The following is a 25,272-nucleotide window of genomic DNA, read 5'->3' as shown; positions in this document are numbered from 1 at the left end:
TGCACTCCCAGCTATCCCTATTCCCTCCCGCATCCCCAGAGAGCACAGCTTCTCGAACCGAGGGTGAGAAACGCCAAAGGCTGCTGAGCTTCACGCTGTGCAACCTCACACATGTGAACTTAAGCCAGGAGCCACCGGACACTTCTCTTCAGTGGCGGAAGCAGTGGTGGCAGGAACAAATACCACAAGCACAGGCTACTGGCAACACCAGGTTTTCGTCAGGACACACCACGTATTGACCAAATCAGTGGCTCTTCAGCCCGGCCAGGAGCCTCGCTTCCTTGAGGCTGAACCGTCTGCTCCACTGCCTCCCTGGAGCACCCCAGGGTCCCCAGGCAGTGGAGGGGCAAGTGAGCAGGGCTCTTGGAATCCCTGGGCAAGCGGGGCAGGCACACAGGGCAGGCCCTCCTGTGGCTGATCAGGCCCGGAACACCGTCTTGTAAACTGCTCTGGGACATGAGGCACAGCCACTTCCCCCACCGTGTCATCCCCGTTACCTCCAGGGATCTGTACAGAAAGACATCTCCCCAGCCACAAAGTGCCAGGCCCGTCAGAGAGACAAAGCCTACGCAGGAGGGCGGGCACCTTCCCCACGGCCCAGCACGCTGTCTGCCCGTACAGGGATGGGCTGGTCTGGGCACACGGGGCCCCGGAAAGGTTCTCAGGCACCCCCGCGGAAGGCCCAGGTCAGGGGGGAACTCAGCCGGCTGCTCCCTCAGGAAGCGGAGAAGCTGTTCGGGGCTGTCACTGTGGGAAGCCTCAAGATGCCGCACAACCCGCCAACCAGCACTGCCCTCCGGCCAGGACCTCTCCTGCCGTCTGCAGACATCCCTTCCAAGAACCCGAGCCTGTTTCCATGTGCTTAGAAACCATCAGCCACGGAGGGGAGGGGCGGGGAGGGTGCTACACTCCAGACAGGCCTTAGAAAAGGCCTACGAAAGCTTTCACGTTTGCAGGCATCAGCTTCTTCTCTTCAACCCTCCCTCGCTCCCTGCTCACCTTCCTTCTTCCATCTCTCTCTCTTTCTCTCCTCCTCCTTCCTCTCCTTCATTCATTCAGAGAGGCAGTTCACCAGAGCGGTCAAGACAGCAGGCTTTGGGACCAGACAACCAGGACCAAAATCCCAACTCCGTCACTTACGAGCTGTGGGCCTCATGCAGGCTACTTAACCTCTCTGTGCCTCAGTTTCATCAACTGTTCGATGGAGATCTGAATAGTACCTACTTCATAGGGTTGTTGTGAGGAGTAAACTGGTTAACCTTTGCTGAATGTTTAGAACAGCACCTGGCATGGAGAAAGGGTTACATAACGCTTATGTGAACGTATTTAACAAATACTCACTGAGGACCCTCTGCATACCAGGCACTGTTCTGGATGCTCGGGACACATCACAGGAGTGACAAAAACAGACAAGACTGCTGTCCTCAGGGAGCTGACGTGCTGAGCAGGGAGATCAACAACAAACTTAAACAGGTAAGTGATCCACAACCACACTATGCGCCATAGAAAATTAAACGCCAGGCAGGAAAAGGAGAAAGAGTAATATAGGGGTGTGGCGGGTGCACAGTTTTACAGGAGGCAGTTGGGGGAGGCCTCCCTGAGAAGCTGACCCCTGAGCAGTGGCATGAAGAAGAGACACCCTGGAGGTGTCTGGGGGAAAAATATTCCAGGCAGCATAGAGAGTCAGTGCAAAGGCCCTGGGGCACGAGTGTGCCCGGAGTGCTGGAAGAACAGCGAGGAGGTCGGGGTGGCTGGCGAACAGGGAGAGAGGAGGTGGGAGGGGTCGAGGTGAGCAGATCCCGCAGGCCCTGGCAGGTCCCAGAGACTCTGGATTTTACCGCGAGTGAGATGGAGCCATTAAGGGGCTTTGGACCAGGAGGGACAGGAGCTGATGCATGTTTTAAAGGTTCCTTCTGGCCGCTGTGCTGAAAGTCGACTGAAGGAGGGCAGGGAGCCCCATGAGAGGCAACGATCCAAGTAAGAGACGACAGCAGCTTGGCTGCGGGGTTACAACGGCAGGGTGAGAAGCAGTCAGGATCTGGGCACGTTCTGACAGAATGGATATGGAGCATGCCAGGGACAGAGGGATCAGGATGCTTGCACAGTACAGGACTGACCCCTGGAAGGGTGGGGTTGCATGGACCAAGACTGGAAAGCCATCGGCGGAGCGAATCTGGGGGAAGCTGAGGGCGCTCCGTTGCGGATGTGTTAGGTCTGAGATGCTCATGGACATCCAAGGCGGGAGGGGAGTACACAGCTGGATGTGAGCGTCTGGGGCGGGGAGGGCACAAATGTGGCAGCTGGTACAAACCGGATGAGGTCATCATGGTGAGGGGACACAGCGAAGGCCCTGGCGCACCCCCACGCTAATCAGATGGAGCAAAGAGGAGCAGGCGAAGGGGACGGAGAGGGCGTGACTAGGCGTGGAGACCTGGAGGTCAAGGGCTGCCAGTGAGAAGGACGAGGGTCGGCTGTGGCTGCTGCCCTGGGTCCAGCAAGACAATCACTGAGGCCTGAGCTGACCACGATGTCCAACTTGTGGAAGGTGCCGACGATCTCGGTAAGAAGGCTGTGACTGTGCGGGGGGGGGGGGGGGGGGGGCGGCGGGGGGCGGGTTCAAAACAAATTCAACAAGTGTGCACTGAGCACCTGATGCGTGACAGCTGTCATGCCAAACACTGCACAGAGCATCTCATTCACTCTCACAATTCTGTGAAGTGAGCACTATCCACATCTTACAGATGAGGAAACTGAGGCAGAGTGAGGACGGCTCAGATTCCAGGTGGGCAAGCCTGATTTCAGAGCCTGGGTTGCTAATCACGACGTGACACGGTCCTGAAGAAGATCTGCACAAGTAAATGAATGAACCATAGACCCAGGGCGTGTGTCAGTCAGCTGGAGGCAAAATGTGGGGAAAGACGAGGGGCCAGGAGGAACCTGCCAGAAGCAGACAGACCTGAGGACCGAGGCGGGAGCATGGCAGGGGGTGCTGGGAAGTCAAGATCTGGGCGTCTTTGTCACTCAAAGCCAGGTGACCCGGGGCAAGCCACTTCCCGGCTCGAGGCCTGGGTCCCCGACCTAAGGGGGCCTAACTCTCCAGCCCCCCTAACTGAGAGATAAGAGGGCACCTGGAAAAAGCCGACAGCAGCCTAAGCTCTGACAGGGCCTTCCTGCCTCTCGAGAGAGCTCCCCTTTCTTCTCCCACCCTTTCTGTCTTACGCCAAGAAGCCTCCGGCAGGACATGTTTCCCAACTACGGAACGGAAATTCCTGGCTCAGGCTGGGGCTCTGGGCTGCCGTGTGGGGATGAAGGGCAGCTGGTCTCTTCCCGGCGGAATGTCCTGGAGGCCGGATGTATCAGGCCAGGAGGTGCTGCCACAGGAAACAATCGGCCCCAAGCAGCTCAGAGCTTCTGCTTCTGACGGGCCCCCCCCACCCCGCCTCCCCAGGCTGCCCCTCCAAACCATGGCACCCAGAAAACGAGGGCTGTGATACTCCAGACACCCGCTTTCAAACACATCACAGAAATCCACAAGGAACAACCGTGACTGCCTAGTAGTCAAACGTTCATTGAGCACAGTGCTTAACAGTTAAACTACGTGCTTTACAGTACCTTCTCACTCAACCCTCACAACCCTGTAAGGGGGGCATGGCTATTGTCCCCATTTTAGAGCAAGAATCAAGTCTCAGAGAGGTTAAGTCACTCGCCCAGGGTTGCACAGCCAGTAAGGGGCGGAGCTGGGATTTGAACTCAGGACTTTCCAACCACTGTGTTGCCGTTGCAGAGGGGCGCACTTGTAGCCCAGAATGTCGACCACAGGCCCAGCACCTGGCACACAGTAGGTACTTGGGAAAAGTGTAAAGAAACAAAGAAAGACTGGAGCGCTTGGTGTGGCCTCTTCCTCCTCTCCTCCTACTGCACGGCAGAGGCTGCCGCACAGGTGGAAGGACCAGCATGGACAGGTGGTGAACGGGCAGCCCCTCCCACCACCCAGGCCTGCTTCCTCCTCCTTTCCCATTGGCAGTGGGGGCACGGGCACGTGGGGCCAGCTGGGCAGGGGTGCGTGCAGCTTTCAGAACACGAGGCTCAGCTCAGCAAAGGGTGCCCACAGCGACCTCCAGTGTTTCAAGAAGCTTCAGGGAGACCATCCTCTGCTCTCCCACCCCAGGGCAACAGAGCCAGCTAAGGAGACGCTCAGAGTCGGCCGTCGGCCATCAGCCGGCTGGGCTCCCCGATTCCGCGCACAGCAGCCAGAGGGACCCTTGGAAGCGGACGTCAGAGGCGGTCTCCCTACTCCAAACCCTCAGGGAGCCCCGCGCACCCAGGGCAAAGCCCCAGTCCCGGCCTGGGCCCACGAGGCCCTGGCTCTCCTCCGCAGGCCTGCCTCCACGCTGGCTCCCGGCTGGCCTGTGGAAGCCCGGGGCACGGGAGGGTCCACCGGGGAACCGGCACGAGGGCCGCATCTGCCTGACCTGTGGGCGCAGACAACCCGGTTCGGGCTGAACACCTGCCTGCCTTCTGCGCCTGCAACGTCAGCGCGCGCGATGCAGAGGCTGCCTGGGGACAAGCCCCGGGACACTAATGGGCTGCCCTGGGAGACGAGACTTCACACGGGCCGTCCCAACCCGTCGTGGGGGGAACTAAGTGCATCCCACGTCACTCCACGGGGAGAGGACCCCGGAGGCCCGCGCTTGCTCCCCCGACAGGCCACCGTCTCTGTATCCTTCCGATGGAGTGAGTGTTAGCGGCGAGATTTACGCGGAGTCCTGCGCGTCCTCCTAGCGCATCCGCACCCCTGGGGGTGGACACACCCACGCCTCTCTATCCCCTCTCCCTCACCCCTGCTCCCGCACCTGGCCGCGTGCCCCTGCTTGCCCCAATCATGCTCCTGTCCAGGCCTTTCGCTCCACCCTCGGGTACCACTGGCCTCGCTCCCGCGCCTCCCTTGGGTGTCTGTTCACAGAGAGCCTTCCGGACCCTCCCTTTATAGAACAGCAGCCCCTCCCAAGCCCTGGTCCCCTGCGCTTTTATTTTTCTCCATCGCCCCCTATCGCCACCTCTAACGTGCGCATATCTGCTCATCTGCCACCTGTCCCCCTACTAGAGCATAAGCCCCACGAGGACAGGGCTCAGCGGGGCTTCCCTCACCACACCCCGCCCAGCACAAGAGCTGGTATTCAAGAGGCGCCCAGGGAATGTCGGTGGATGAGTAAATGGTGGTGCACACCGTCCCCTGGGCTGCGGGAGGAACGGCTCCAGCTTCCAGTCCTGGGTGATCTCAGCCATCTTCGGCCTCCAGAGGCAGGGCAGGGCCGGGGGGCGCAGAGCCACCCCGCGGCCGGGAACCACTCACCTCCAGGAGCTGCGCAGCGCTGGGCCGGGTCTCTGGGTTCTTGTCCAGGGCTGTCTTCAGGAAGTCTCGGAACTCTAAAGACCTGGGGGGACAGGTGGCAGTGAGCTCTGAGCCCGGCAAGAGCCGAGGCAACTCCCCGTGTCACAGACTCCGCTCCCGGGAGTCGTGTGCTTCCCGGACCCGCCCCTCAAAGGACAAAGGGTGCCTTCAGAGCCCAACAGCGGAGGCGATGGGGCTTCACGATGACCTTCTCGCCTCGGACATGGCTGTACAGCCGGGCGCGTGGAAATCCGAGGGGCAGTGAAGCGGGCAGGGCTGGGGCTTCAGCGCGAGCCCACTGCCAACCCAGGGCTGTGCCGCACGGCCGCTGGGGCTCACTCGGGTTCTCCTTCCCACAGCGCGGATCTGGCTGATTCAGACTGACGGACAGCCCCCGCGGAAAGCAGACAGAAGGAGGAGGCGTGGAGAGCCCTGGGAGCTCAGAAAGGCCTGCAGACCCCAGGCCCTGACTGTACCCCCACTTTGGAGGCTGGCAGTGACAGGACAGCCCTGGCACTCCACATCCCCAGTCCCACCTGCCCTGCGTCCTGGGCCCGCTGGCCATCCAGCAAACACCCTCAGGGAGGCCTCCTTGCTCCTTACCACTTGGAAGGGGTGAGCAGCGTGGGAGGGTCCGACTTGGCAATCTTGAGCAGGACCCGCATGGGGTTGAGCTCGTGGTGCGGGGGCTCGATCTGGGCCATCTCAATCAGAGTGATGCCCAGGGACCAGATGTCAGCCTTGTAGTCATACGGGGTGTCCTTCATGGTCTCACACATCACCACCTCGGGGGCCATCCTGAACCAACCAAGGGACAACAGAGGGCTAAGAACATGGCCTGCACAGGCGCTTCTCAGAGACTCAGGCTCAAGGACCAGCACACGTCCGGGTCGGGGGTTGGCAGCACTCCCCAATCAGGATTTGCACTACTTTCCATCCCACTGTCTTCCTGATGACGGTCTTCACACAGATGCCTTCCTAGCAGCTCCACCGCCACGTCCCGCTGCAGTCCCGACGCCTACCACAAGAGGGCAGCCACAATCCAGAACAGAGTCCTGGGGGGCGGGTGGGGCCGAGGGGAAGGTGCCCAGAAGGAAACGGGGGCGGGAGGGGTGGAGAGAAGACAACAGCGCAAAGAAGGGATGGGGGGGAAAGGGGAAAGGGGAATAAAAGGGCAGAGAGAGAGAGAGAGACAGAGAGAGAGAGGGTGAGTAATAAGCAAGCAAGGGCCTAGCTCTAAGGGGAAGTCACACACCGGAAAACAGAAAGGAGTCAGGTGGGAAGCTGAGGGAGCGAGCTTGTCTTTAAAAAAGCCATAGTTTTAGAAAAGAAGGAAACATGATGGACTGGAGAAGTCCAGGGAGACTTGCCACGAAGGGAGGAAGTGAACTGGTACTGTTCGTCTTCACAGCCCCATCCCCATGCTGGGTGGGCATTCAACCCGTATTTGTGGAATTAATCAAGAACTGGACCATTTTTTAGGGGCTCCAGTTGAGTTGTTATTAATGGAGGATTTTCTCTGTGCATCAGGCCATTTAATCCCCACAATAACCCAGTAAGTAGGTGCTGTATCATCTCCCTGATTTTACAGATGAGGAAACTGAGGCACTAGGAGGCTAGGCAACTTGATGAAGGTCACTGGACTAGTAAGTGGTGGAGACGGGGCTCAGACCCAGCAGGCTGCCCCGAGCCCTGGCCTTCTGTGCTCTCCCTCTGTCCCAGCCAGAGGTCACCTTGGGGAGTCTGAGGTTTGACACGCAGTCCACCATTCCATGTGCAGAAGCCGCACGACTCACCAGTAAGGCGTTCCGATGAAGGAATCTCGCTTCTGCAGAGTCTTCAGATTCTTGGCAGATACACCAAAGTCAGCTGCAAGACAGAATCTCAGATAGGGTATTCAATGGACATTCCTCCACCCACAGCCTCGGGGACGAGCCCGTGATGTGGACTCAGAGACATGTGTTCCAAGTCAACCAACAGATGCCATTTTCTATCTGGCAAATGAGCGATCATTACAAGACAGCTACTGCTGTAAGAGCGCCTCGAGACGCTCCTGCTTGCTAACCAGAGTCTACGCCGAAGAGCCTTTTAGGAAAGCAGTTTGGCAATAAATCACAAAAACCTTTAAAATACCCATATTCTTCAGATCCAGTAATTCCAAATCTAGGAATCTACTCTAATGAAATCATCTTAAATATTTTAAAAATTATGCCTAAGGTTGTTCATCAAAGTGCCACTGTACTAGTGACAAATTAAAAACAACCAGCATCGCTTAGCTTTCCGGGAGCGAGCGTCATCAGCAATAATCGCACCTCGGATGAGCCTGGGCGGCTAGGACACGGCCCCTGCGCAAAACTGAGGCAGTGCCTTTAAAACTTCTTATAGACCATATATAACATGTCCTGTCTTTTCCAAAAAGGATTTAAGATTGTGTATCAAACGTGCACACACAGAGTAAGAGAAACTAAGAAATGAGGAGAGGAAAGAAAGATAAGGTAAATGGTAAACGACTAAACAGATTAAGAAAAGTGTGAAACACCCCACACGGTGCAATATTTTATACTCATTACAACTGGATCTGAAGTATTTTTATTCAATATTTCAATGCTGAATTATACATATTAATACATATCAATATGGAACATTAAATATGTATTTAATATTTAATGCAATATTAAAATATTTTATTTATATATTTACATTATAAGGTTAAGTGGGAAAAGGGGGAGATGCACAGTTGAATATATTGTATGGTCAGAATTATACCCCTCTCCCCAAAAAGGGCAAAAATATACACTGAACTGACTTGGAAGGGATACCCCAGCTTGCGTAAACGGCTGTCTGCGGGTGGCGAGACGAGGCGAGCGCCTTGTACTTTTCTCAATTTGTAAGTTTGCTACGATGAACATGTATGACTTTCAGGACTGACAGAAAATATATAAGGAAGGTGCATCTGGAAACACACGCCAGGCTCACACACCCACTGCTGAGAGAAGAACCCAGCAAAAGAGACAAAGAGAGGTTCTCCCAGTCTTCAGGGGCAGTCATCTGACTAAACACTAAACTCAGGAGGAAGAAACAGCTCGGGAGAAGCGGGGAGGTGAGGCGTAACTGGAAGCCTCCGGCGGGAACCGCAGAGCTGTCCTAACTGCCGGGAGCCGGGTCTTGAAGCGAGCGGGCGGGCGGGCCCAGACCCCATCAGGTGACAGCTGCTGTATTCAGGAGCTTCAGTCTGACTCACAATTCACAGCAGGAGGGAGCATAACGCTCTCAGAGCTGGGCCCCAGGCTTCTGTTTCCTGGGTTCATGCGTCTATGTATTCACGGGCCATCAGGAGCCAGCCAGGGGCGGAGGCTGCAATGAGGACCAAGAGCCAACTCCATCTGCCCTCGGGCAGCTCCCAGTTGAGAGGTGGACCAAGAAAGCAATCAGATAAACGCCAACAAGGATCCCTTCATAACTGCGTAGAATGCTGGAAAGGTGGGAGTGCAGTGTGGGGGAGAGTCTGCGGGGGGCTGAGCACAGAGAGCCGGGGAGCGGGGAGGGAGGCCTGGAAGAAGTCAGGCTGAGTCGCTCGAGCCATTCACTGGTCCAGCAAACACTAACTGGACGTCTGCTCTGGGCCAGGCACTGTTCTGGGCATCTTCTCCCCTGTGCAGCCTGTTATTCCCGTGGTGGAAACAGGCCCTCAGCACACCCCACGTGATTCTTGGGGACTCTGGGGCGTGAGAAGGGCCCACAGGGAGAAGGCAGGGCAGAGGGGTGTGGAGTGCTGGGTGGTGGCCCCCAGAAACAGCCGGGAGGTCCAGATCTGGGGGAAGGGTTTCCCAGCAGAGGAAACAATGGGCTGGAGGGCCCTGGGAGCGGCAGCGCGGCACAGCCAGAGGCGGGTGGAAGCAAGTAAGCGGGGAGACAGGCCGGGCCAGGACAGTCCCAAACCTCTGACCCTCGGTTTCCCGTCTGTGACACTGGGGTGATGACAATGCAGAGCTACTTTGCAGGGTTACTGTGAGGTCTCTGAGCCCAGCCAATGCTGATTGCACAAGTTGCTCCATCAGCTGATGGCAGCCCTCAGAGGGACAGTCCAGCCACTGCAAGGAGGGGGCAGCTATCACCTCCGAGGGTGAGACCAGCAGCCGCTGCAGGGGGAGCTGCAGACCCAGAAACAGAGGTGAAGCCCTGGTTCTGCTGCTGACTGCCCAGGTGGCCTGGGCAAGTCACCGCCCCCTGGGGCTCCTGGGTAAGAATGGGGGGCCGGGCTGCCTCCTTCCTGCTGGGTCAGCCTGGGCCCCACCTCCCCTGCCAACACCAACAATGGCTGGCACGTCACCCCAGGAAATCTTCTGAACACAGTGACTGCCTCTCAGACTCAGTGAAGCCCCCAGGAGGGTGACTGGAACTGCCAGCCCCACCCTGGCCCGCTGGTCCCTCTCTGAGGAGGAAGAGGAAAAGCAGAAACCATCGACTTTCACAATGACACACAGTTGGTCCCCAGGGCCCTCCCTGAGCACCAGCCAGTTTTTTGGGTAGCTGCTACTTCCCCTTCTGCTCCACAAGAAGGGGCCCGGCCCCTCCCTGCAGCCCTGGGACCTCGGGCTTCCCCTGGCACAGGGAAGGGGTGGCCCCGACCGTCTGCTCCCTAAGTGGAGTTTATGAGGGGCGGCCCCGACGGGCGGACGGCTGCCCTCGGACAATTCAACAGGGGTTTTCACAAGGCAATCTCCTCTGATGGAAAGACTTCCCCCAACCCCCTGCCACCTTCTCCCACTTTAAACAAGAACCAGAGACAAGGGCAGCAGGCAGGGAGGGCCTCTCCCTTCACGAACGATCATTTCCACAAGGAAAGAGACCACCTCTGCTTTGTCCATAGCTGTACCCCTGGCACCACATCTGGCACATGAAGCACTCAACAAACGGGGTCACTGAATGGACAACTGAATAAATGAACACAGATTTGCTAGAATGCCTTGAACTGACATATATTTAGGAAAAAATGACAACACTAGGTTTGTTTGACAATAAATAAATATGTTTGACAGCGATTCTGTTTCTAGAAATAGATCCTCAAAACCAGATTTATAAGATGTATGGGAGCTCACAAAAGCATTATTTGAAAGGGTGAAAAGCTGGAGACAACCTAAGTTGTTGCTAGAGCTTGGTTGGTGGACGGTTGGCTAAGTTAGGGTTCACCCGCCCTGAAATACTATGATGCCCTTAGCGACATTTGTATGAACCAGCTTGGAAGTTCGTCCATAACACGTTGCCCTGAACATGCTGCCGACTGACCGACGCACGTAACAGAACGTACAGCATGATTCCAGTCGTATCTTAAGTGAATGACACATGCACACTGTGCGTGCACATACACCCACAACACAGAAAAGGGTCTGGAAGGTTGCACATCAAACTTAATGACCGCCTCCCTGGAAGTGGGATCTGGGTGGGGGCGGTGCACTGAGGGGGCCTTATATTTTTTACTTTATACACTTTTATTCTTCAAAATCTTTCTGATAAAGAATAGGCATCGCCTTTTAAGAGTTTAAAAAGCTAAAATGTATACGGCAGTTCTGGGGTTTGTGGGTTTTTGTTTTTTCTTTTTCAAGTAAAACCCAGCGGGAGCCAGGATGTGGTGAAAGCGCTTCCCGTTCTGCCGGGGGCGGGGAGGGCGTGGAAACGCGTGCAACCAGCCTGAAGGGCACACGGGCGGCAGGTGTGAACCTGAACCGTGCACACACCCGATACTCTACTCTGAGAATTCCTCCTACAGGTATGATTACAGGAAGAGACTCAAAGATCCACCAACAGGCACGCTCTTCACTGCGTTTGTTAAGAGAATAACAGGAGAAGAAACCCAAATTCCCAACTTTAGGGGTTTCATGGGCAAATTATGGTCTGTGCAGGTGATGGAATGCAGGAAAAATATAATCATGTTTCTGAGGAATATTTAAGGATATGGGGGAAATGGGCTGGTATTACTTAAAAAAAGCAGAGTGATAAACTGTATACTATGGTCCCAACTTAGAAAAAAATAATGTTTTTCTAATAAAAACTAGTATTTACTGAGAACTTAGCAGGCACAGAGCTCCGCGCAGAGACTCAGGTGTGTCATCGTTCTGTGGATCATCGGCATACGTATTCCCAGGTGCAACCTTTGTATGCAGGACCCTTTGGGGCAGGGAAATGACTATGGCCATCGTACACACGAGGAACCTGAAGTTTAGAGAGATTAAGGAACCTGTGGATGGCCTCCCAGCTCTAAGGATGGACGTGATGCTAAGTCTGTGCTCTTCACCACTGTGTAGTCCCCCCTTTCTGTGCACAGAAAAAAGCCTGCAAGGAAGCCAGCAGTGGAGCACCCTGGCAAGATTAGGGGGAACTTAATTTCCTTCTTTGTGGGTCTTATTCCAAACCGTCTGCAGGACTGTGCCTCTCGCTATACTCATTCATATATATACATTTTTCTCATTACCAAGGCAATGCTGCTTATCAAAAATTCATTTACAGATTAAAAAGTCTCCACAATCCTAGCAAACACAAGTTTGCTGCATATAGCTCCAGATGTATTTATTTATATAAATAAAAATTATATATGTAACTAAAAGTGGTAACTTTTATGAATTTGCTTTTAAAAAATGAAATCAGATTCAACATACTATTTTGCAACTTGTTTTCCCCCTTCACAGCATGTATATACATCTTTTCAAGAGATTTCCCATTTTCTACAATGTAAAGATGATTCTACCATATGATGGTACCATAACTTATTTACCTAATCCTTTAGTGGAGCAAATTGGATCATTTCTGATTTCTCGCTGTTACAAATATTGCTAAAATGAATATCATTGTACATATCTTTCCATACATGTATAAATATCATATATTACTTTTATAACCAGAAAATTACATACATCGTGTAAAATGCATTACAGAGCATGCACACACACAAGCAGTGAACTGAGAGATGAGAATCTCTCATCTGTCCCCTTAAATCTAAGCCACCAAAAGAGCCCAAGATAAGAGGAGCCTTTTCCCAGACAGTCCAGGCCAATTAAAGGCAAAAGGGGTCGTTCTGACGCCCCCTCCTCCCCTGAGCCCTCCACCCCATGCTGGGCCAGCCCGTGGTCTGGCATGATCAGGGCTCACCCCTCAAATTCTAGGTCTGAGAACCCTCCGGGTGGTCCTCACCCAGGCTGGTGCCACCTGCCCCAGGAAGTATTTGGAAATGAATGGGGGCTGCCAGTTGTCACAATGAACCAGAGTGCTCCTGCCACTTAGTGAGGGAGAGCCAGGGGCACGCACCTCCTACACAGCCAAGACTGTCCCGTCCAAAATGCCAGCTGGGGCACTGTGGACAGACACGAGCCAGGGCCCTCAGGTACAGACCGGGAAGCGAAGCCTAGAGAGGGTTTGGGACCTGTTGAAATGGGGGTGGATCAGGAGAATCAAAGACCCCCACCCCCAGCCCTGGGACCCCAGGGGCCTCCTTCCTGTGATTACACAGCCAAGGGCACACCTGGGCTCATTAAGCGGGAGGCTGCCACCAGGGCACCCAAGGGACTTCTCTTAATTAGTGGGTGATCTGTCTTCCCAGGAGCGTCATGGAAACAGTCCCAGGCAGGGAAACGAGAAGATTCTGCTGTGATCTGAGTCGGATCGCTTCATGTTTCTGAACCTCGGCTTCCTCATCCATTAAATGGGGATCATATTTTCTGGCCAAATGTGAGACTGGAAGTATTGCTCTATTTTTCTGTTTCTATGTTTCTTTTCTTTTGTTTTTGTGGCAACTAGACACACGTGACCACTAATGGGAAGCCTCTGTTTTCCCATTCATTCCCCTCCGTCTTCGGATAGACTCTCTTCTCCCCACATAACCCTGTATTTTCTGGTATTTTCTCCCTCAACCTCAATCACAAATTTAGTCCTTTGTTCTTGCTTCCCACCCCTCCACACTCCTCCTCTTGTGGGTCTATTCCAACAGGCTGTCTGTGGTGGATAACTGTTTTTCTGATCAGCCCAAATCCTCTCTCCTCCTGGGACACCACCTCGCCTGCCCCAACCCCGCTGCTCCCTGAGCGCAAGGGCAGCCTTCCCCATCGCCCTGTGACCCCGCCCTCCTTCTCAGAGACTGGCCATAGGCTTGGCCTATCAGAGGAACCCTCCTTACTGGGCCTCCTTGATTGGTCCAGGGATCTGCCCTGAGCCAAACTGAGCCAATCAGAGTCCTTCACTGGGATTCTGACTCTGAGACCTGAAATGGGCAGGGTCAGTTCATCTTGCAGGTGATGCTGAGAAAAGAAAGTAAAGTTAGACCTTGCCAGAAGCTTTGGGGGCAGAAGGGGTCCCAGAGCCTAACCAATATGCAGAGAAAGGCGGAGGCCAGAAACACGCTCGGCAGCATTTGGGTTCCAGGGTCCAACTCACCTCACTGCCCAGCTGTGTCTCCTGCCCAGCATGATTCCACATACCACATACACACATTCTCCTGTCTGCCTTCAATCACGGGAGATGGGTTTTTATAATTTGCCATCAAGAGTCTGAAAGAGGGTAGTGGTTAAGCACATGGGCTCTGGGGCCAGATGCGTTGGTCTGAACCCCAAGTGTTCCTCTTAGTAGCTGTGTGACTTTGGGTACATTAATTAACCTCCCTAGGTGCCAGATACCTCCACTGTAAAATGTTCTCAGTGGTCTCTGAGGATTAAATGAATTACTTCATATCATCCCACTCAGTACCTGGGAGCCACAGGAAAAGGACCAGGGCCCCAGCCTGCTGGCCACAGCAAACAGAAGTGAGGGCTTGGCATCTAGATGGGGGTGAGAGGAGGCCCACCTGCCAGGCCTCCGTACACTGGGGGCCTTCGGGAATTCAGGGTCCTGCAGTAATCACAAACTGACAGAGTGATGGCAATGCTGGAAGCTGCTGTTTAGGGAGCACCCACTATATGCCAGGCTCTCTGCTCGCACTTGGACTTTTACGCGGGTTCAGACCTCTGCTTGGACCCTGAAAGACCCCGAAAGTTGTGAAATTCACCTCCCATCCTCAGACAAGCACCGCTGGGGAGAGGAACACAGGCTTTTTAGAGAATGGGGAACATTCCTTCTTACAGCCGCTGCTCTGAGACCCTCCTCGGCCCGAGAAAGAAACCTAACACCCGCTAGTCCCGTGATGCGCTGGGCGCCAGCAGATCTTTACATACACAGTCGCATCAAATCGTCACAGCAACTCCATGAGGCAGGAACTGTCAGCCTATGCTCAGTTTGAGGAAATTCAGGCTCCAAAGGATTACGTGACTTGCCCAGGGTCACCCAGTGCCAAGTGGCAGATCCAGGACAAGAACAAAGATCTTTGGACTTCAAAGTCCACCCTCCATCGAACATCCTAGCCGTCTCGGGTGGCAGGCCCCCTTCCTTTCTCTCTGCACAGATGGCTCCCCAGTGGCCATCGAGAACTGCCTCACACCCACCCGAGCTGGAACTTGTGTTGACTTGGCAACTATTGAATGAATCTCAGAGGAAGTTTGAAATCCTAGACAGAAGTGAATATCTGACACAAGGAAGAAGCAAAATGCCTAGTAACAGAGGGGAACATACCCCTGAGCCTCTGTCAGTCCTCTGCGCACTTCACCCCACTAGCCACAATGAGCCCGTGCAGAGGTTCTGTCGTTATACCCACTGTACGATGAAATGACTAAGGTTTGAACAGTTAGACATGTTTCTCCAGCTCGGAAGGGGCAGAGCCAGGATTCGGACCCGGCTTGTCTGTGTCTTGACCCCGTGCTTTGCTCAGCTCAGCCCGCTGCTCCTCATTTATTCCTACCCTGTTGAACCGCGTCTCCAACAAGGTGCTGCCCTCGCTCGGGAGAAAGATCTGCTAAGCAGCTCTCTCATGCGTCCCCGGAGTTCCATAAGGACATGGCGGGGGGGAGGGGGGGGGGTGCCCCCAGGGGTCCAAGACAGTCCCAGGAAGCTAAGAAAGCAGAGAGACGCCGCCCCGTCCCGGGGGCCTCCTCCACTGCTTCGCCAAGGCTGCAGATTCCAGGCCCCAGGGGGAAAAAGGATTTTCCAAAACAGAACATGAGGCCTCGGCAGGTGTCCACACTCCGGCTCCTGGGGCCCCAGGCAATTGTGTAAATACTTACACACTCGACTCCCTGAACTTTTCTTCCTCCTTAATTGGCTTTCTGGTTTTCTCAGCTGTATATGCCAAGTCATCTGGAAACGAGGGGCACCACCTGCTTCCGCCCCATGCTCTGCTAGGCTGAGTGGGATTCTGGAGTCTGCTCAGCATGTCCGCACCCACCAGATTCAGGGGGTGTGTCCGGGGAGACAGCATGGGAAACAAGAACCCCTGGGCACATCTCAGCCCCAGGCTCCTGGGGCCCTCCCTCCACCCCTGCCCCCACCCCTGGGCTTCCCTGTTCTGACTGGCCCCTTGGGCCACTCCTGACCCAGGTTGTCTGTTCTGCCTCCTCCATTTGATAGGTTCTTGAAGGCTGAGCCGAAGGTCCCCTCGGATTCCCCAGAGCACATGAGACTCTCTTCTGCTCCCCAGATACGCCCTGACCGGGCCCCTCCCTCTGGGTCCCCCTCCCTCCACCCTTGCCTGAGCCAGTCCACGGGCAGCTGTGGAGTCAGGAAGAGCCGAGTCCCAACCCTGCTACTCTTCCTCCCTCGTGCTCTGATCGTGGGCATCTCATTTCACTGTGGGCCTCACTGTCCTCACCTGTGGCGGGTGGCGTCCCACCCCACACACCCCCAGGTGGCCCCCGAGTGCTGATTAAATGAGATGCTGTCTAGAAGGTGCTTTGTCCGACGGCTGACACCTAGCGGTGCTTCATAAACCCAGCAGATGTGTGTTATTTTTATTCTCACCCCCCCCCCCCACCAAAATACCCCACTGTTTCTCACCTCCACGCCTCTGCCCCGCAAGGCTCCCTCTTCCTGGACAGCCCTGCCCAACCTGGGTTCCCCAGCAGACACCAACCCCGTCTCACAGCTCCGCTCGAACTATCCTCTCACACGAAGCCTCTTCTACACCCCAACCTGCAGGCCAGGCAAGATGGATGGATGCTCCCTGCACACTCCCTCCCCAGCCCCGATGCGCCCACACTCTCCACTGCCTGGGACTCTCCTCTCCTCTGTCCCCAGAGCCCAGCACAGGCCGGGGCTTGGCACAGAGGAGACACTTGATGCAACAACAGGAATCACAGCTCGCCCCCCTAGAGAGCTTCTTCTCTCTCTCTCTCTCTATATTTTCTTGTAACTGGCTTCACTCCCTCTGAGGGAGGTTTTATCATCACACCAGTTATACAGATGGGGAAATCAAAAGGCAGCAAGGTCAAGTGACGTACCCAAGGTCACGGAGCCAGAGGTAGGGTCGGGATTTGAACTCGGGTGCATGCTCTTAACCACTCCAGGTAAGAGAAGGAGTTAGAGGAGGAAAAGCTTCAGGGGATGTGGGCTGAACCCCAGGGTCACAGACGCTGCAAGCACCAGGGAGTCCGTGTGCTAAGAACCCAGTGTGACCCTGCTCATGTCCCATATGAGAAAGCCCTTCACCCTGCGGCCCCAGGGCAGAGAGACCCCACCCTCCAAACGACTGAGCACGTCTAACCAGCACCCGGGTAATGCTGACGCTGCCACCGCCCGCACTTTGGGGAGGGAGCGTCTCGAGCAGTGGCTCTCCCAGCGTGGCCCCCACACCAGTAGCTTCAGCTGGGAGCTAGCCAGAAATGCATGTTCTCAGGCCCACTGCAGACCTACTGAGTCAGAAACTCAGCTCTTGCCCAGTAAAATGAGTGTGAGGAGCCCTCCTCAGGACGGAGAGGCACCAGATCTCAGAACCGACTGGTCTTGTAGCCATCGTGCGAGCCCCAGCCCTACCCTATCCCCTCAGTCAGCTCACGGCGCTCCTGGAGGTGAGTGCATGGGTATGGCAGCGGCCCTGAGGGTCAGCCCTGGCTCTGCCCTCGCCAGCTCTGTGACCTGCGGCAGGTCCTCACCCTCTCTGAGCTCCAGAGCCCTAAAGCAGGGATGTGGGAGCCGCCCTCCTGCTGCAGAGGATGCCCTAGATTGCACTGTCCCACTTCCGTCCCAGCCCTCATGACTGCCTGCAGTTCTCGATCACAGGGCTCAACGGTCAGGCAGTTTCTTGTGGACACAATTAAAGTGGTCCTTACAGAGATGGTCCCACGGGAGGAACTGCAAATAGTGACACGTCCATGTTGGAAGGACAGGGTGGGGGGTGGGGTGCAAATGAAGAGACCATTTAACTATCAGAAGAGGATGTCAACAGAAGAAGGAGCTGACCACAGTCAAACGGATGAACAAGAGAGCACCATCTCTGAATCGTTCCTAACACGCTCTAAACCTTCTCTCCATCTGACATCCTTCTACTCACGGAGACGCATGCAGACGTATGTGGGCTGACAACCAGCGCCAGCATCTGTGTAATGAGCCCAGGGGCACTTTCTGGCTTTCCCCTTTAAACTTTCCTGTACCAGGTGAATTTTGTATAATTATCAAACAATAAAAATCATTACTTAAAAATAGCATTACAGGCATATTATTTAGCAAGGCAGGAGTAAATATGAGAAGAGTTCAAAGCAATTGTCTCTGGGAGTGGATGAAGAAAGGAGGGGTGGGAGCAAAGGACACATGGACGTGTCATTTGGTTAAAAGGACTTATTAAAAATACAAAGAAATTCCGACACACACTACAACATGGATGAACCTGGAGAACGTTTGTCTAAGTGAATAAGCTGGTCACAAAGGGACGACTACTATAGGATTTCACTCATGTGAGGTCCCTAGAAGAGTCAACCACACAGAGACACTAAGGAGAGCGGTGGTGCCCAGGGGCTGGGGGAGGGGAGCGGGGATTGTGTTCAATGAGTTCAGAGTTCAGTCTGGGAGGTGAAAGGTTTCTGGAGACCGATGGTGGCGATGGCTGCACAACAATGTGAATGCACTTACTGTCACTGAACTGTCCCCTTAAAAATGGCTAAGATGGTAAATTATATGTTGTCTGTATTTTACCACAATTTAAAAAAAACAACAGAGAGAGGAAATAAGGTTTCAATATCGGTGCCTGGTGTACCGTTTCCCATTAGGATGGAAACGGACCAGGGTGGTCCCTCCCTCGTCACTCTCCCTCAGTTTTTCTCAGTTGGAAAGAAGAGCGACAGGTCCAAGCGGTGCCTCCCACCGCGCTCTGCTGGCGTCAGAGCAGGAAGGCTCTCCGTGGCGAGGGCTGTCCTGTGTGCCGTGGGACGCTGAGCATCCCCAGCCTCCACGAGCCGGACGCCAGGGTCTCCTCCCAACCCAAGATGCAACAACCAAAGACGTCTCCTGACACTGCCAGATGTCCCTGGGGGACAAAATCGCCCTTGGTGGAGAACCGAGGGGTTAGACCGAGCCGCCAGGAACTGTGCGTGGCTGTGACCCAGGGCCGGCGGCGAGGATGTCAACATCCTGCGTGGCTGTGGGAGTGAGGAGCCCACACTCGCCCCCGGTGCCCTCAGAAGCCAGGCCAACACCCCCAGACCAGGTTGGGCGCCCGCCTCACCCACAGCCGCGCCTTACCCAGCCGGATGTCCCCCTCGAGTGTCATCAGCACGTTGCCGGCTTTCAGGTCCCGGTGGATGATCCTCTTGCCGTGCAGGAAGTTGAGGGCTTCCAGCATCTGGCGACACACGACCTGAATCTGGGGCTCAGTGAGGCCTCTGTCCAGCTCTGGGAACAGAGAGGAGAATGGTCGTCAGGTCAGCAAGCAATCGCTGCAGGCAATGGAGCGTCAGGCCCACCCCAGGTACAGAAATACAACAGCCACCAACCTCCTGGAGCACTCACAGTGCTCCAGGTTCACGTCTGAGCACTCACATTACCTAGTTCATCCTCTACGGCACAGGCACAATTATCACCCCATTTTACAGATGAGGAAACCAAGGCTCAGAGAGCTCAAGTCACTTGCTCAAGGTCACACAGGTAGAAGTCAAAGATCTGAGGTTCAGACTAGCCAGTCTGGCGTCAAAGCTCAGACTCAGGGTTGGTCAACACAACCCTTCTGAGAGGCAGAGACTGTGCTGGGAGCAGGCACTGAGTGACGCTCCATGTCAGGCTCCACGCGTGGTGCAGGGACACAGAGAGGGACGAGGAAACAGTGAGAAATGCTCGGAAGAGAGTGGGATGCGGGCGCGTGGGAGGGCAGGACGGGCAGCAACCCCTCCTCCTGGGAACTGGGGGGCTCCCCAGAGGAAGGGCATTCGAGCCGTGTCTTGAATGTGTCTGAGAGGAGAAAAGGGGGACCGGGGCATTCCAGGTAACGGAACCAGCAGAAGTGAAAACCTGGAGGCTGACACGAGCTGGTGTCACAGAATGTCAACTGATGCCAGAACGTGGAAGGTGAGGGGTGGTGGAGGGCTGTCACCAAGAGCCTCTTGCACGCTCATCGGGGACACATACACATGCTCTGTACAACCCGGAGTCCACTGAGAGATGCCAGAGCCCTACTCTGAGCAAGTGAGGACCACGAAGAAGGGTATTCCACGCAGGGGGAACAGCATGTGTGAAGGACCCCTGCCGGCTGAAGGGGAAAGTGGAGTCAAGGTCAGGGTCAGCAAGCCTGACTCTGCGGCCTTTGCGGGCCATGCTACAGGCTGTGTTTTATCTGAACTACAGCGGGCAGTCCAGGAGGGGCTCTAAGCGAGGCAGAGAGACCATCTGGTTTTTGCAATTAAAAAATTCCCTCTGGTGCACTGAATGAAGAGCTTGCAGGGGAGCAAGAGCGGGCAGGGAGCTCGGCCAGGGCCGTCACGGCAGTCCAGGAGGACCAGATGGTGGCCAGGGCGGAGAGAGGAAGGATTCCCGACTCAATGGGTCAGGGAGGCGGGAAGGACAGCATGAGGGACTGTGGGTGTGGCGGGAGGAAGGCCGAGAGAAGACCCACGATGATGTCCTGGGCTTGCTCCCCATGTGGCTGTCGGGATTGTTTATTCTTGGGGTACCTGAGCCCCTGTGGCGAGGTGAGGCCCCGCTGCCTGGCCTGCTGGGTCCTCAGACCGCAGGCTCCAAGGCTGGCCAGCCAGGGCCCTGCTCTGGGGCCACCCTCTGGCTACTGCAGCCCTTGCCTGTGTCCCGCTCTGCACCTGGCCAGGAACCCACCAGGCCAGGTCCCTCAGGCCTGGTGAAGACGAACACAACAGCCAGGGTGGAGGCGCCACTGCCCCGCCCCGGGAGGCCTGGGCCCAGAGCAGGGCTTCCGGACAGGCGTCCTCTCTCTGGGGTCCACAACTGCTCCCTGTCCCTGTGGCCTCATCCTTAACCTCCATGTCCCCCCTAGTTGGGGGCCAGGCCCAGAGCCTTCGGGGTCACACAGACGGAGCGGCAAGCTCAGCGCTGCCCCTCGCTAGCCGTGTCGTTTAAGTCGCTCCACCTCTCTGCGCCTTCGTTTCCTGGTCTGTAAGGTAGGATGATGCCAACCCACGTGGGCAGGGCTCTGGCAACATGGGTGTCAGCTCCTCAGCACGGAGGCCCGTCAATATAGTCATATCGCTGTGTGGTCCTCAGATTATGCTGCAGGATCTGCAGCAATTTTTTTAAATGTCAGAAATGTGTGATGCTCGTGTCCGATGCACTTATATAAATGAAACAGGGATCAAAATGATGATGACAATGACAATCTCATCACCACTGCTTTTTGAGCCTTTACAGTGTGCCAGGCATGGGGCCAAGGACTTGGGTGCATTATTTCATTCGATTCTCACAATGCCCCAATGAGGTAAGCAGCATACCCTTTTAAGTCCAGTTTATTGTTATAATTTACATACAGTCAAATTCACGTTTTTTTAGGTGCACAGTTCTATGAATTTTGGCAAATGTATACAGTCACATCCCCACAATTTAGATACAGAATATTTCCACACTCCCCCAAATTCCCGTACCCCTTTGAAACCAACCTTCCAGCCCCATCTCCAGCCCCTAAGCAATCAATTTATGTCCCTAGAGCTTTGTCTTTTTCTAGAATGTCACATAATTGGAATCATATAGTGTGATACATTTTAAGATTAATTTTTGATTACACAGCACCACTTGAATACTTTCTTCATATTAAAAACATTTGCAACACTGCAGATGCGTCTGAAGCCCCTTTGAAGCCACATCCCACTCGCCCTCACCAGCTCCTCTGCTGGAGCCAAAACGTTTACCAGCTGGCAAGGCCAGGCCAACCGGATCGGCAGGACCTGGGTGTCAACAAACTAGAACGGCCACACAGAGCCGTGCACGTGGACATCGTCCCCACCCCACACAGGGGCCGGCCCCACGGCTACCAAGAGAGGAACTTTGAACGGACCCCCGCCCACTCCTCCTCTGCACAACTCTGCAGGGCGATCGGGAGACGACCATGGGCAGAGCCCCTCTAGGCGGGCAGGTGCCTGAGGGACAGTCAGCCCCTCGTCACAGAGCCACAACCAGGCCCTGGCTCTCATCCCAGCTTCTCTTCTCCCACCTTGATTTCTAGAACGTCGATGGCAATTTTCCTTTAACTGCTGCCACGAACAAGGAGAAAACCACCAGGGGCTGGAGCAGTCAGTTCCACCAGAACTGAGCCAGGGAGGCAGACAGTGAGTCTGCCTGCGCACTGAGCGTAGCCTGGGGTCACACCCGGCTGTGAATGAGGTCAAGGATCTGGTATGCATAAAGGCCTCTTCCATCTCTGACATTCTCCCCCACGCCTTATTCAGCTAAGCCGCTGGCTGGCTCCCACTCTCCGCTTCTTTCTTAGTACCTGAGCATATGGCCACCCAGCTAGAAGACCACATTTCCCAGCCTCCCTTCCAGCCATGTGTTACTATGTTCTACCCCATGAGATGTAAATGGAGGTGTCTTGAGGGGTTTCTGTGATGTCTCCCTAAAAGAGTGACAGTGGAGTGTGTGTTTGCAGAGTTGTCCTTCCCTCCCTTCTTCCATCCCACTGTTTGGAATTCAGATGTGATGGCGGGAGCTCCCATAGCCATCTTGTCACCAAGAATAGAAGACCAGCATGAGAATGGGGCCAACGCAGAGGAAAGTGGGGCCAACAGTTAGAGAAGGAAGCCAAGTTCTTATGACAACTTTTTAAAAACTCCTAGATCAAGCTGTGCCTGAAACCAGACACTCTTGAAGTTTTCAGTTATTTGTACAAATAAATTTCCCCTCCCATATACCCCATCCTTTGTTTCCCCCTAAACCAGTTTGAATAGTCTTTGACTCCTTATATCCTAGAGTCTCAACTCACACAAGACCACCAGTTTTATTTTGTTAGATTCCACCCAGAACAATGAAGACCTTCAAAGGCAGTCTCTGCTGAGAGACAGCACAGCCAAGGGCCACATCACAAGTGCCCGTCTCCTGTTCCCTCCTGTCATCACCCACCCGGGACTCTGGGAGTGGCACGAGCTCGGCAAGGAAGGCAGCATTTCTACAGCCCAGGACAGGAAGGGGTTGCCACAAACTGGAGACATTCCTGCGGCAGACTCGGGGGGACACCTTCTTCACAATAAGAAAGTGGCTGAACAGCGCCACGTTATACTGAGGCTCTCCTCTCCTGAGCCACCCCAGAATCCTGAACAGGTCACTCCACCTTCTGGGGCCCAAGACCCTCGGCCTCTCCACCCTCTGCCCAGCAGGCCAGCAGAGCAGCGACGATGCAGGGGTTGGAGGGCAGCCATCAGGAGCGGGGCCACCCGGACCTGGGTTCACATCTCTGCTCTGCTGTGTGACTCTGGGCCAGCTCCTTAACCTAAGCATCATCTGGTCAAGAAGAAAACAAAGGTAATCCCCCTTTCTGATTTTACACATGAGGATAACATACATGCAGGCAGCGACCACAGACTCTGGCATATACTGACTATCCATAACGTAGAGGAGATTACTAACGTATTTTTTGTATTGCTCAAGCTTGCCTGGGACGTCAAGACGTGACAACATCCCCGTGAAGCTCTTACAAAATGGGTGGGGATCCCCACTCTTTAAAGAACCGCCCGCAGGTGGCTCCCTTTCCCCTCAAGAGTGCTGTGGGGTCGGGCAGGGGACACTTGAAGACACGTGGGCTTTTGAACGGGACATGTTCGTCTTCCACTGAGTGTCCTGCGTTCTCTCCAAGAACCCAACCCTTGCTCCCGAAAGGGGAGAGAGCAGGGAGCTGCTCCACAGGCCACGTGAATTACGGGGTGGGAAGCGAAGGACGCCAGTCCTGGACAGGGCCGACGGGGCACACGCACGGGATCACGGAAGACTCACCCAGCATGATGGCGTCCACGGCTCCCCCAGGGCAGAACTCGATCATGATCTGCAGAGACACAAAGCAGAGGAACAGTGAGCCGGGGCGCGCGGCCCATGTGGTGGGGAGAACCCCGGTTCCAGCCTTGAGCCAGGCAGGGCCGGCCGGCACCCGAGGCCCCAGTGCCCGTGCTCCCAGCCTCTCCTCCTCCCACCCCAGGGCGTTCGGTCTGCACCACCCCCTAACCCTGCTGCCACCCTCATAGGGGGCTCTCACGCCCAGAGGAGTGACTGGGGCACTGCATTTTTCAGAAAAAGGGAAACCAAGTTGCCATGGAAACCCATAGGTTCAGCGAACCCCCTTCCAGCCAAGCCTGCAGCCCCTCTCCCCTCCCGCCTGCCCTGCTCACTCGTCCCCACCTCCCAGCTGCCCCGCTTCCTACATTCCACAGCCAGGGGGCTCAGAGGACACCTTGAGCCCAGGTACCAGCCAGCCAAGCCCTCCCAGAACACCCAGCACTGGTCTCTCACCTCCCTCCACCTGCCAGAGCCCAGGGCCCTTGCTGCAACAGAACATCAGAACCCCAGGACCTTGAAGACCAGCTCAGATGGGGAAACCGAGGCCCAGAAAGGGATGTGACTGACCAAGGCCACTCGGATTGTTTGATGGCAGGTCCTGGATAAGAAAGTAGACTATCTAACCCCCAGGTCATTCATTCATTCAATCAACACACACCCAATAGATGTCCTTGGAAGAAAAACCGGACCCAGACCTTCAAGGGGCTCCTAGCCCTGTGTGGGGGACAGAAAAGGACAAGTAAACAATGCCATGGGTACCAAGGCAGGCCCTCCCTCTCTGGTGCACCCCACTCCTCAGTCTTTCTCGCCCACTCTGAGCTCCTATCATGTGTGCAAAGACACTTTCTCTGTTTTCGTAAAGTAGGAACTCAGCCGGGTTGGGCAGGGGTAAAACGTCACAAGCTTGAGGACACACTGCCAGAAGCTCCTCCCAGCTCCGGCTCCTGGCTCCTGCTTGTGGCAAAGTCCCTCCAACCACGCTCAGCCGAGGCAGGCACACTGCCCACAGGGCGCTCAAAAAGGCCCCCTCGCTCTCCAAACAGGAGAGAAAACCTCGGCCGTGAGCTGCTGGGCCACAGTCAACTCTCCAGCCAGAGGAGGGAGGGGGGCCTCAGTGTTTTGAAGAGGCCTCCAGCTTGTGGCCAACCTTCCAGAAGCTTCCTGGTGATGTAAATATGAGGCTGCAGCAAGCACGGCCGGACCCAAGTCCACCACTCACTAGCTGTGGCCTTGGGCAAGTCACCTCAACCATCTGAGCCTGTCTTCTCAGGGGGCTGCTGACGCTGTTGCTCTTAACTGGGCCCCATCACTGGGCTACATTTAGGGGGACAAGCCACACCTAGATGCCAGACCCCACAGCAGGTCAAGCAGGGGCTTTAAACTGGGCAGGGACACTAGAGGTAGAGGGGTCCTAGGGGCAACAAGACGGCACTGGCCCTCCTGGCCCAGGGCAGCAGACAGGCCTGCACCACGCTGTGGAAGGCTCCTTGCTGCGGGAGAGAGTTACGCAGGGGACACTCGCCCGCTCGCACACCACCGCCTGCCGG

The 25,272-nt window shown here is 55.3% G+C and overlaps 1 protein-coding gene across 2 annotated transcripts in view; it reads right to left on the bottom strand.

Annotated features, from left to right (window-relative positions):
- STK10 (serine/threonine kinase 10) overlaps nucleotides 1–25,272 on the bottom strand; it is a 105,858-nt gene that overhangs the window by 34,715 nt on the left and 45,871 nt on the right. For both annotated transcript variants that reach the window (XM_044777670.2, XM_070517088.1), the window contains exons 3-7: nucleotides 23,669–23,717; nucleotides 18,974–19,123; nucleotides 7,189–7,261; nucleotides 5,996–6,190; nucleotides 5,354–5,435 (exon numbers count right to left, since the gene is read on the bottom strand). In XM_044777670.2, the coding sequence (XP_044633605.1) occupies nucleotides 5,354–5,435; nucleotides 5,996–6,190; nucleotides 7,189–7,261; nucleotides 18,974–19,123; nucleotides 23,669–23,717 (549 nt within the window). The remainder of the gene's footprint in view (nucleotides 1–5,353; nucleotides 5,436–5,995; nucleotides 6,191–7,188; nucleotides 7,262–18,973; nucleotides 19,124–23,668; nucleotides 23,718–25,272) is intronic.

This window comes from Equus asinus, chromosome 9, assembly GCF_041296235.1.
Source record: "Equus asinus isolate D_3611 breed Donkey chromosome 9, EquAss-T2T_v2, whole genome shotgun sequence".
Lineage (NCBI taxonomy): Eukaryota > Metazoa > Chordata > Mammalia > Perissodactyla > Equidae > Equus > Equus asinus.
The sequence above is the reverse complement of the archived record's forward strand: the minus strand, read 5'-3'. Positions and strand labels throughout refer to the sequence as shown.